Raw genomic sequence first — 12284 nt, 5'->3', positions numbered from 1 at the left:
GAAAATGTGTTTATGAGAAGATGCCTTTATTTTTAATATTTTTTTCTCAGGCAATCGTCTTAAAGGTTGCTCAATTTGAAAGTTTCTATAAATATTTTAAAACATCCGTCTACTTATTACCTAAAAGGTACAATTTTCAATTAAAAAAACAGCGTCTTCTCACGGGCTTTGTCTGGGAGGTTTAAATCAACCAAGTCTATTTGTCATAGTTTAAAAACATAAATAATAGATCAAGACCAAACATTACGACACCAAGGGATAAGAATTTTGTTCGGGACCACACACACTCAGCTAATGAAAGCTTTCAGGGAGTTTCTCCAATATTACTGTCAAGTATTTATTTTTTTTATTGACTTTGTACCTGTCTGTTTTTATAGCAAAGTTCCTCCCAATACGAAACACCTCAAGCTCCTACGTCACACAATGTACGACGTAGCCTCAACCTCGAAAACTTATCCATCCATGACAAACCGTGGGAAGACAGCAAGCATATCGAGTCAAACGATTTTTACCCTCCAACCAGTGCAATCACAGCTGCAGATCCTCGTTTCAACAAAGAACATCGCATGCCACTTCATCCTTACCTCACAGCCAGAGACGTGCAGCTTCATAACCTGACACCGTCAACAGTAGACAATACCAGGTTACCGGTCCCTCAACTAAAATCAAATCTCTCAACTGCCAAAGCTTCTGTTACCTCTCCCACCAGCACACCTTCTTCCCGAAGCAAAAGCGGACCTTTCCCACATGGTCAAAATACTTACAACAGTACAGACAGCAGTGGATACAACAGCAGCAGTACCCTTGATGCGATTGAGCATCAACAAAATATGAAAAACTCCATTGCTACAACTTGCAGTACTTCTTCATACGGGTTAAAGGGAAGGTGCGTTGTTGTCAATTCCAGAATTGATGAGTGCGAACAAGACGAGGATTGCGGCGATGGCAGTGCTACTGAATTTGAATACAGAAGAACTTTACCGAATCGCACATCACCTCCTACTATAATCGGGAGTCGTAAAATTGCACCAACTATTCCAAAATCAATTGAAGAACTCGATAAATCGATAGACTCAACATGTTCTCAGCTCCCAGTAAATGTGGTCTCAAAACTGCCATCATCAGAAATTCCAATTCCAGCACCAAGAGCTCGTTACCCACCGTCGCATACACCCTCTCCTCCTGCTAGCGCCCCTGCACAGGAGTCAGGCAACCCTTGGATGCAAAGGAATCTTTTACCTGAGCATTTTGAATCTCGTCGTTCATCATTTACTACAATCAATAAGAAAGATGCTGGTTCATCGTTTGAAGAATCCGGCTCGCAATCTCCCAATAGCCAAGGTAGTCCAGTCTGCTGCAACAAAAATATTGTTCAACGAAGCAAAAGTGAAAGAGCGTTCAACAACAAAAGAAGATGCAGAGATCCCATCAATGCCTTTGACATCCTTCCCACAGATCAACTTCTTGAGCAAAAAGAAGAAAATCAAAATGGTGAGATTTTCTGTAAACAAAGTCAAGCATCAAATCAGTTTTAAAATATGGTAAAACTCATTTGTTGGTTTCAAACACACATTCTATTTTCATTAACAAATAACAAATCAAATCTTGTTTGATCAGTACTAAAATATTGCTGAGTTATTAATCGTATACTGAAAATGGCTACATTACAACAAAATAATACAAAACAGTTAGGAAGTTACACTTAGTGTTTGTTTAGTATATTTATAACTATTTTTTTGAATGAAATTACAAGAAAATTTTCTTTTATGGCAACTCCTATGTCTTTTTCTCAAACTCGAAAACGTTTCTGGTATGAGTTTTGTTAGTAACTTGCATAGATCTGCATAAAATGTTAATAGTAAATTCTGTTTTTCCTGCAGTTGCGTCGGAATCGTGCAGTTTGGATTCTGACAAAAAAGAATTAAAAAGCATTTTAAAGAAAACAAGATTTTCCCAGAAAAAATACCATGGATCAAAACTCGGATCGTTGAATCATATCGATGGTAATTATTATTAACTAAGCAAATAGAGTATCTTGACCACGAGAGTGTATTCATCACGGATTTTGTTGGTTATATATGATGTACCAGTATCTTTAGTGTTAGGCTATCCAGAGTTACTCAACTAATGTTAACAAAGTCCAGTTCGATAAGTTGAATATTTTTAGCGGACCGGTGAATAAGTTATTTCACACGTAAGCACGAAAGTTAAACTATCAGTACCAGTATCGAACCATTAATTTTAGGTGAAATGTAACTTGACTTCGATTTTCGACGAAGTGTTGGAGGGTCTGGGAGGCGAAGACCCCCTGCTACTAGAATAATCACTGAAAAAATTAAATTACTTTCTCCTTGTAAAAATCTGTTTGAAGAGGCCCTGAAACGCCGCAATGCAGTTATTCTTCCAGAAGCTCAAGGTCCACTATCGACACCGAGAAGATCCGGATGCAGACCGCGGTCCGCTAGTTGAGTAGCCCTGGGCTACACTGTTCTTAAGGAGATGAACTTTTTCACGCAGTGCATCATTGGGATTTTTTATGTTTGTAGAACATGACATTGTGTCGGACGAAGAAGACTGCTCAGCGTTTTGTGACGCTCAAGGCGACTTTTCAAGCTTTCAGAGGGGGCAGCGTCTTTATAACAGTGCTAGACAGCCCGAAAACTCGTCAGAAAAACTCCAATCGTCGAAGCCCAGGTGTGTAACACTTGCTTGTTTCTTTTAGCATGAAATCGTAGACTACAGCTGAGAAATTATAAATGTTGTCCACGTCTTGCTTTATATGTCAATTAGTTCATTAATTCATCAACTTTATCTTTATTTTTGCATCTCTCTCAGAATCCGCACTGTTAACTCTTTGCATGCTGTTTTTGTTCTTCCTTTAATTTTCTAATTGCATGTTTTTCTGGATGTCAATAGATCTCAACTAAAACCACGATTCCAAGACGCAATCAACTTTGGGCGCACGCACAGCGCGTTAAACATCGATGAGGTTACAAATGTTATGCTCAGAAGGCATGGAAAACATAAGAAACAGTGCAGCAAAATGTCTTGGTTAGTAAAAGAAAATTTGCAGGAAAACTCACCTCTCTCTTGTTAATTGCTTCAATAAGTTGAAAAATCAAAACAAGGCATCCTATGTAAATCATCTATAAAATATATTACTGTTCTTTGCTTTTCAACTGAAGACCACTACTATCTAGTTATAGCCACTGCACATCCGGCTCCTTATGGCACAGTAACGAGTGCACACTGTTTGCGTACCATCAGTTACTGCTTATTCATTTTTTTACAAAACTTTTCTTGAGATTAGATCACCTTTTAGTTTGAGTATAACCTTGAATAACACTGGACTTTGCACATCATGAATTTGGTATAATATTGTGGCCGACTCCACTTTATCTGACCATTTTTGTGCAATTGATCCCTGGTTTAATTGCAGCAACCTGGCTTGATTGCTACGGAGCATGATCTGTAATGTAAACGTAGCTGAAATAACAACTTTGTCACCTACATAAAACCATGTATTGAAATCATCTCGAGTAAATCCCAATGATAATTACATCATATTTTTTGTTTGCGCAGTGATCCAAAAACCTGCAGTAAAAAGTTGAGGCGAACCCGATCTACGGATTTTGCTTTTGAGCGTTCCGCACTGACTTCTTCGAAAAAAGGAAAGAAACATAATGTCTTCGTGGAAGATGAAGAAGATGGATGGTGTTCGACTTGTACATCATCAAGTGATGACAGCGACTACGAAAGATGGGATCGATTTGGGTAAGTGTCTCGCAATAAAAAATGTTTTAATTCAACCAGAGAGGTAAACATTACAGCCACAACCAATAATGATTTATGCAGTCGTACACTGCTCAGATCAAAGTAATAGATAGTCTGGGTTTTCTTTTTGCTCTTAAGAACCGTTTTTCCGAACACCTAAGGTTTTTGTTGTTTATTTATCATTACATTTTTTCAGGGACACTCCCCCCATCAGTCCCACCAGTGTACGAAGGTGTTCTGTTCCTTCCGGTGCTGCCACCGAGACACGACGAGTCAGCGTAACGCGGCCACGAACATCTCATCCCTTCCTCGGAGAAGGAGCAGATTTTTCTGCGGGATTCATGCCAGCCAACTCCGGTGTAGCAAAACCGAAAATGACAAAATATTACTCTGCCACATCGCACAGCCGGTCCAGGAGACGTCAACCAAAGAAGCATTGCATCATTCAATAGAATTTGACGTGACGACTACTCGTATCTGCATCAATCAACACACACCTGCCTGTGTCGGATGATAAATCAAATGATTATAAACTGCTAAGCTGAATTATCACTAGCAAACTTTGTTCTGCTTTGGACATTCCCTCTTTCGTCATCATCACTGTGCTACGCTACGCTTGTACATTGCTTAATTGTAATGTCGTAACATCGTAGCACTTTACCAAACTGTTTATTAAATTATTTATGCTGCTGTGGCTCTTGACAAGCTTTGGTGAAACGAAAAATCTCTCAACAACCAGCATTTTTTAAGAAGAATTTATGATTTGCAATCTCGCTACTAATTTCCTGGGATATTTTTTCTTTCGATGGTGACTTTGGGTCTAGTTAATTTGGTTCTTACTGCTTTTTATTGAAGTATTACAGTTTGTGATATTTCCATTGCTTCTTTATCGAGGCATCATCTCTTTTCCAAGGCTTCTAGTAAATTTAAAATTTTGAAACTAGTATTTAATGTATACGTCAACGTTTTGGTGGTCCTGTTTTCTTATATTTTGTGCAGACTGCTATGGGAGGCTAAGATGTTGAGTTGATCTTTAGATCCATAGAACTCCTTTGGTCAACCTACCTGTAGAAGTAACCCACTGCACGTGTTTCGACTTTATGCATTCATTTAATGAGCCAAATACAAGCACAAATGAAACTCAATGTCATGTTTAAAGTTTTTTTCACGAACAGCCAAGATGTTTGTGGGTTCTACCTCCTTATAAGTGTTCCTAATGTTTATGTTCTTGCTGCCTGAAAGTGCGGCCTGATTTATCAAAGCCCAAAGATGTTACAACTCAATTTGTCACTTGGGAAAGACAATAAAAAAGACGATAAAACATTATTTTCAGAAAATTTTATTGTGACAGTTACCAAAATGTAGAAAAGTCTGCGTAATGTAACAAATTAAGCCATATCTCTAGGTAGCCATGCTACTATTAATAAATTGTAAAAATTGCTAAAACGTTGATCGCTAAAGACAAAACTCAATCCATTGCAATTATAAAGTTGTACAACCAGGTGAAAAGAGGTTATACGAAGTACAAACATGGAGCTGCCAAAGCAAAACAAAGTGCAAAATTAAGAGAACGCTGAAATATGAAGTTCAGTTCAGTTGTTTTTATTTCTGACCATCATATCAAAACAATACACGTCAGCATAGCAAAGGTCGAGAAAAAGGTAGAAGCGACAAAACGCGAACGTTAAAACGTGCTTGAGACCGAAGTAAGTTATTGAGTTGAAAGAAATTTGGCACGGTCGCAACACCTTCAGAAAAATTTAAGATATAAAGGGAAAATAAAAAAAGAAAATATTACAAAAACAACATATATTTAGGCTATAGCTTTATTAGCCCACATAGCTTTAGCTGATATATTTAAGATTTGTATGGACAGTTGCTATGCAGATCGGCCATGGTGCGTTATCAAGAGTGCTGATGGTCGTAACACTCGTAAGGGGAGCAGGTCTTGATGCGTTTAGCTCATAGCAAAGAAGAGCAAGGCAGGCAAAGAAAACCCCACAAAGAAATCCTACCACGGGCAAAGCCATTTCAAGCGCAACGCACCATAGGCCTTGGACGACTCACAAAATAGATAGGCTATAACTTGACGACATGAAAACAATGACAAAAACAAATAAAACAAACTAGCAAAAACAACATCATCATCTTGCAGAAATTCAATTATACCCAGGGAAGTTATGTCTTGAAGATATCAAGCGTGCTTTGATAAAAGTTGCGTTGATAAAGCGATAATTTTAGACCCTAGTCAGCTAAACTCGTCACCTCCACACTGATCCAACGTTAGCAAACGTTGAATTAATGCAAAAGCGACAGGCATCGCCAGCTGGGATGTAGTAGTGGCATGTCAGAGTAATATGATAAATTTGGGTTGCCGTATGTTTTACACGTTAAACCATAACAAAAGTAAAAAAAAAAATCCAATACGGCATGTTAGAAAAATAGATAAACAATCAGACAATAGCATGACGATCCAGTCCAAGATATTGATATAAAACAACTGGTTGGAGCACATGGCCACCGCTTCACCGAAAGATGGCGATTGGTCGAAGAGGATGGAAAAACTTCTGCAGACTCTGTAGAACTTCTGTGGACAAAAAAACACAAAAACCAGAAGGCCAGTAGGAGTACTTACAACCTTATTATTTTGCTAATAAATCTACACACATTGGCCTATCATTTCTGGGCAAATAAAAAAATATATATTAGTAAGCTTGGTGCATGTAATACTTAGATAGGATTATTTCAAGGAAGATTTAGCTTGTTCATTTTTGATTTAAAGCCTTTTACAGTTTTGCATTCATTTCTTATAGTAGGGGGAAGCTTGTTCCAAACTGTTGGCCCCATGTACCGTATTGATTGTTTGCAAGTGTTAATTCTGCAATATATCGGAACATAAGGAGAATTACTTCTTGTTGTTAGGCTACTTGATTGAATGTTTACACATAATTATATCATTGAATGTTGTGGGAAGTAGCTTTTTTGAATATTTAAACATGAAAGTTGCAATCTCTGTATTTTTCATGTGGTTAATTGATTTTAAATTATTGAGTTCCATTACACCTTTTATGCTTTCTCTGCGGTCAATGTCAAATACAATACGAAGAAAGTTATTGCATGTACGTTGCAGCTTTTGCAATGTAGTTTTGTTTTCATGACACCATGTTGAGATACAATATAATATCTGACTCTCAACTAGAGAATGGTAAATGGAGAGAAGTGCTTGTTTGTTTAGGAAAGGCTTAATTTTTTTTGTCACGCAGAGTGTTGATCTTATTTTTTGAAGCAAGATTTCCATATAAGATTTCCATGACAAATGCTCGTTTACAATTAAGCTTATTCCCAGAAACTTTATTAAGGCAACTTGTTCTATGTTGTTTTTTCGAATATTTAAGGGTGGGTTGCATGATAGTGTCTTGCTTTCTTGACTTAAAAATAATATATGTTTGGTTTTGGTGACATTTAGAGACAATCAATTTGTTGATAGCCATTGATCTATGCATACAAGCTCTTGATTTGCCATATCATATACAGTAGAAACGGTTTTATTTTTATATATAATGGTGGTGTCATCTGCAAACATAATTGCAGTTCCATGTTGAAGGCAGTTAGGAAAGTCATTTACATAAATCAGGAATAGAAGAGGGCCTAAGATAGACCCTTGTGGGACACCCAAAGATATGTTGTTAACATTAGAAGATAGTGTGCCATTGAAAACCACTCTTTGTTTTCTATTACTCAGGTAACTCATGAACCAGTCATAGGCCACGCCTCTTATTCCGAAATGATATAATTTAGCTAGCAATATTTTATGGTCAATGGTGTCAAATGCTTTAGATAAATCAAGAAAGATTCCTAATGCAAGATGGTAGTCATTGAGTATACTGGTGATACTTTCTATTAGCATTAAAGCAGCATGGCTTGTGGAATGATTTTTTCTGAAACCAAATTGATTGTTATAGAAAAATTTATGTCTAATTAAAAGCGAGTATAGTCTGTTGTACATGATTCTTTTTAATATCTTTGAAAAAACAGGTAGTAGGCTGACTGGTCTGTAGTTGTTTGAAGCTTTGCAGCTACCCTTTTTAAAGATAGGTATCACCTTCTCCAATTTAAATGAATTTATGAATCTTCCACTCGTTAAAGATAAGTTAAATATATGAGTTAAAGCATGCAGTATATTGTTTGGTTAAGTGTTAAACTTAGTAGGCTAGTCTGAAAAACAAAGAAGTTTGTATATTGTTTGGTTTAAGTGTTGTATATTGGTTTAAGTTTGTATATTGTTTGGTTTAAGTGTTAAACTTAGTAGGCTAGTCTGAAAAACAAAGAAGCATACTCTAAATTTAAACTAGTAGGCTAGACTACTTTTGTTTGTAAGATAATAGTTAATTTGCATTTGCAGGGAAGGTGGGGCAAGATGGGACGTGGGGCAGGACGGGACACCGGGGATATTCTTAAAAGTATCAGCTTTAGCACCCTCTACCCATTTAGATGTTACAGGATACCATGATTCTCAATGACTTGCAAAGAAAGAGACGTTCATAGAAAAAACATGGTCGTAGCAGCAAGATAACTGATTAGAGGCTAGTTGCTATAAGAAATCTTATCAAAATTTTTCACATTTTAGCATGATTTCAGAAAAATCTGGAAGATGATACGTGGTCTAGAGGTACAGTAATAAAAGTGCTTTTGGGGTATCTGACTTTTTAGATGTGAGTTGCATATATATTAAACAAACAGAAAATTTCAAAATGCCAGTTATTGGGGCAAAACGGGACAGAGCTGCTTGGGGCAAGATGGGACATCTGTCCCATCTTGCCCTACTGAAGTAATCAATTTTCAATAATATGCTAGCCCAACTTGTCACATAGGCAAGGCCTACTAGCTAGTGCAAATGCTAAGTTAGCTAGTAACTTGAGAGTTAGGCATCTATTAGTAAGCTTTGCATCACACCCTCCATTTGGGCTGCTCCTACTATAAATAATAGAGGAGAGGTTAAATGGATTTTGTTTTATTGGAAAGTTGAAGCAGTTTTAGCATGCTGTAGCTAACCTTTGTAAAAACAGTTATCATTTTAGCAATAGGTGGCTTGACCGTAGAACATAAAATGGTTGTCACATAATTATGTTGTTATCTCTTGATTATTATTATCTCATTAAACTACGTCAAAGCCTCTACAGACCAAAGGACCACCTTTACGGTCAAGTGAAAGACCTTCTTTTTTGTCTCAAAATTCTATCTTTGACGTGAATAAACACAACTAAACAATCAATCAATTGTCTGTATTGAAAGCCTAGGATAGTTATTCTTTGTGCAAAAATGATGCCACGAAAACTGTTCTGCTTATAGGCCTAATGGGCGTGGCAATTTTATAGGTGATTTTTATGGAAAAAAATAGTCTGTCATTTTGCCCTGATGTCATTATGTGTGCAATAAATGCAAGTCATTTTTGAAATTACAAGATATTATCAGTGGATTTGTGGTTTTACAGTTGATTCCCTTTATAAACAACACTGCAATGAATTTTGGTAACAATGGGGCAAGATGTGACATGCGTCCCGTCCTGCCCCAGGTGTGGGGCAAGATGGGACAAATTATTTTTTTATTTTTTTGTTAATTATGAGGTCACGCGATACTGACTGAGTCTCTATATCTTGCTGGTTGGTAGTGGTGTGCAATGCCAATAGAAATAACATGATACCAAAGTTACCGATATTGATAAAAAGGAATTCAGCAAAACATCGATTAAAGTTAAGTGTCCCGTCCTGCCCCACCTTCCCCCAATGATCACTGACCACAATTATTAATTGATTAGCCTATGCAATATTGGCTCCATGTCCTAAACTCGCCCTGAGGTTAGCCTACGTGCGCGACAGTTGCAACGCAAGAGACTATTTTAATGTCGTTATTCGTTGATGTCTTTGTTTCCTGTAGATTTTGATTTTCAACAATGTATTGTTTTTGATATTCCTTCAGCCAGTAGCGTAGCCAGGAATTTTGAAAGGGGGGGTTTTGATGACTCAGCGGCGGGGGGTCTCTCCCAGAAAATTTTGAAAAATTACTTTGAATTTGGTGCATTCTGAGAGCATTTTCAACAAAAATGTGGGTATGAATATTCCTGTAAAATGGTGCTGTCCAGTGGCATAGCAAAAGGATAAGATCATGTTTTCTTCGGCATTTTTCGGAAGTAAAGCTAAGTCTTTATGTTTTCTTGTTGCTAATTCCTGGCTGAGATGTTTGAATGTTTGGTATTGGCAAAACTCGCTCTTTTAATGCAGTTTCGTTTAAAATTAGGCTAGGCAATTTTTTTTTAGACTGAAAGCATCATTCTCAATATCGTGACGTCACAAGCGTGCCAAAGAGAGGTTGTAACCCCCAAAACCCCCCTTGGCTACGCCACTGCCTTCAGCCCTTAAAAAGGGCATAAGACAGCCTACCTGTGTTTTACTAGCGCCAGAAACTTTGGACTTTTAGAAAGTAGCCTAGGTCACGACCACAAACTTCATTATCTTTAACCATATAATATCTTCACTGGTTTCGAAAATATAATATTTCAGCAAATGAGGTGTTTGTAATTAGCATATAGGCTACGTAGACTATCTAGGCTAAGTAGGCTAATCGTATATTATAGATTAGTTCAGTTCGTTCTGTTTCTGATTGTTACAACGTAAAATACTTTAAACGGTTGGCCTCCTGCTTTACAAACACGTCAGTTTGTGCATAGGCTGATACATTTTAAGATTGATTATATACAACTATATGTGAAGAAATTGCGAACAAAGAAAATTGAAGCATCTTGTGGGAATTCGGACATATTTTAGAATTGTTAGAGACAATAAATTGCAAGTCAAACATTTTTAAAGTTCAGTTCAGTTCAGTTGTTTTTTTATTTCTGACCATCATATCAAAACAATACACGTCAACATAGCAAAGGTCAAGAAAAAAGTAGAAGCGACAAAACGCGAACGTTAAAACGTGTTTGTTTGTTTGTTTGTTTGTTTATCTTTATCCTGCATTGCGGGAAAGCGGACTTGAGCGCTATGCATCGGTGTACGCCTTCCGACATACACCTGACCCACGCTGCAGCCGACGGCAATGTCTGTTTTCCGGTTGTCTACTTTACTTATGACTTAAATTTGGTACTACCCATTACTCGAAATCGATCACTAGGTAGAGGCAATTATCGTTAAGTTTCTTGCCCAGAGAAACAACAGGTATTGGCAAAACTCGCTCTTTTAATGCAGTTTCGTTTAAAATTAGGCTAGGCAATTTTTTTTTAGACTGAAAGCATCATTCTCAATATCTCAATATGCTTGTGATCGAAGTAAGTTATTGAGTTGAAAAAAATTTGGCACGGTCGCAACACCTTGTCTTTGACATGAAAGGGTGGAAATAAAACTTAGATTAAAAAAGGGCATTAAAGAGAACATAACCACCTCACTGGCGAAAAAACACCAGCTGAAAGAGATGGAAGCATTTTTTATTTATTTTGTAATTTATTGCAATGTAAAAACGTTCATGAAATGAATAATGAAGAAACTTCAATAACTATAGCAAGCTCCACTCTGTTAATCTCAGTGACTGGGCCTACTTCAGTGGTTCAAAGCTTTTACAAGTATGCAAAATTGCCAGGATTAAACTCTCAAAGAAGCTTTCCCAGTCCGAGGATAAAAATCAAAATCCTTAAAAAAAAATAAAAAATATCTGGCAACATTGTTTTTGAAATCATTGAGCCATTCCAAAACCACTGAGCCATGCAGTGTATACAACCAGGAATAAAATAAAAACAGTGTTTTGAAATACCGTAATGCAGTTTGCAAGTGTGCAGTTCAGTTTGTTGTTATTTCTGACCATCACAGCGAAAAAACAATATATATGCCGAATAAGTGTGTGGATAAGTCTTGAAGCTAATGTATGGCGATAGCTTAGGCTTCAAATTTCACAAGCTAAAGGCTTAGTAAGGAACTTTAGTTTCCTAAGTAGGCTAGTATGGCACGTCGTTGATTCCAGCTTGTACAACAGCATTGGTTTTATCTTCTGACTCCTTTTTGTGAGTGATGTATTGTAATAATATGAGTGCTGATGTTAAGTGTAACTTTGCCGAAGCAAACTAGTAGATGATTCATGGCCTAGCTTGTGATGGACCAGACGTTTTCTACTTTAATTGGTTGTTGCTTAATCAAAAATGAAAACAAATTGAATTGATTATAAAGTGTGGTCATTCTACTCGTATTTATTCATTCACTTTACTGCAGCTTGAGTAAGTTTTTAGGCTTTAACTTGTTGTTTGTGTTGCATAATTTTAGTGGTGTTGTAAAACAACAATATGGATATTATGATAAGTATTTAAATAATCAACAAACTAAATAAAGCATGGTAGGGTTAAAATAATATCGATAGCTTGTGATTTTGGCTCAATGCAAGTTAAATAAAAAATAGTTTTCACAAAGTCGGTGGTTTTATTCGTTTAGGTATAGACCTTGGCTTATCCTCAGCTTGCATTTCAAATA

At 36.9% G+C, this 12284-nt stretch overlaps 1 protein-coding gene across 2 annotated transcripts in view; it reads left to right on the top strand.

The window, feature by feature from the left end:
* The window catches only part of LOC145782135 (uncharacterized), a 63268-nt gene extending 58349 nt beyond the window's left edge, over positions 1–4919 (top strand). The window contains exons 9-14 of one of the 2 annotated variants that reach the window (XM_082593890.1): positions 378–1491; positions 1881–2003; positions 2547–2694; positions 2917–3051; positions 3583–3774; positions 3971–4919. In XM_082593890.1, coding sequence (XP_082450016.1) covers positions 378–1491; positions 1881–2003; positions 2547–2694; positions 2917–3051; positions 3583–3774; positions 3971–4226 — 1968 coding nt within the window. In that variant the 3' untranslated portion in view covers positions 4227–4919. The remainder of the gene's footprint in view (positions 1–377; positions 1492–1880; positions 2004–2546; positions 2695–2916; positions 3052–3582; positions 3775–3970) is intronic. The other variant, XM_082593891.1, reaches the window with a different exon arrangement.
* Positions 4920–12284: the final 7365 nt, after the last annotated feature.

The sequence above is a fragment of the Aplidium turbinatum genome, chromosome 13 (assembly GCF_918807975.1).
Source record: "Aplidium turbinatum chromosome 13, kaAplTurb1.1, whole genome shotgun sequence".
NCBI classification, from domain to species: domain Eukaryota; kingdom Metazoa; phylum Chordata; class Ascidiacea; order Aplousobranchia; family Polyclinidae; genus Aplidium; species Aplidium turbinatum.
This window is presented reverse-complemented; position numbering and strand designations above follow the sequence as displayed.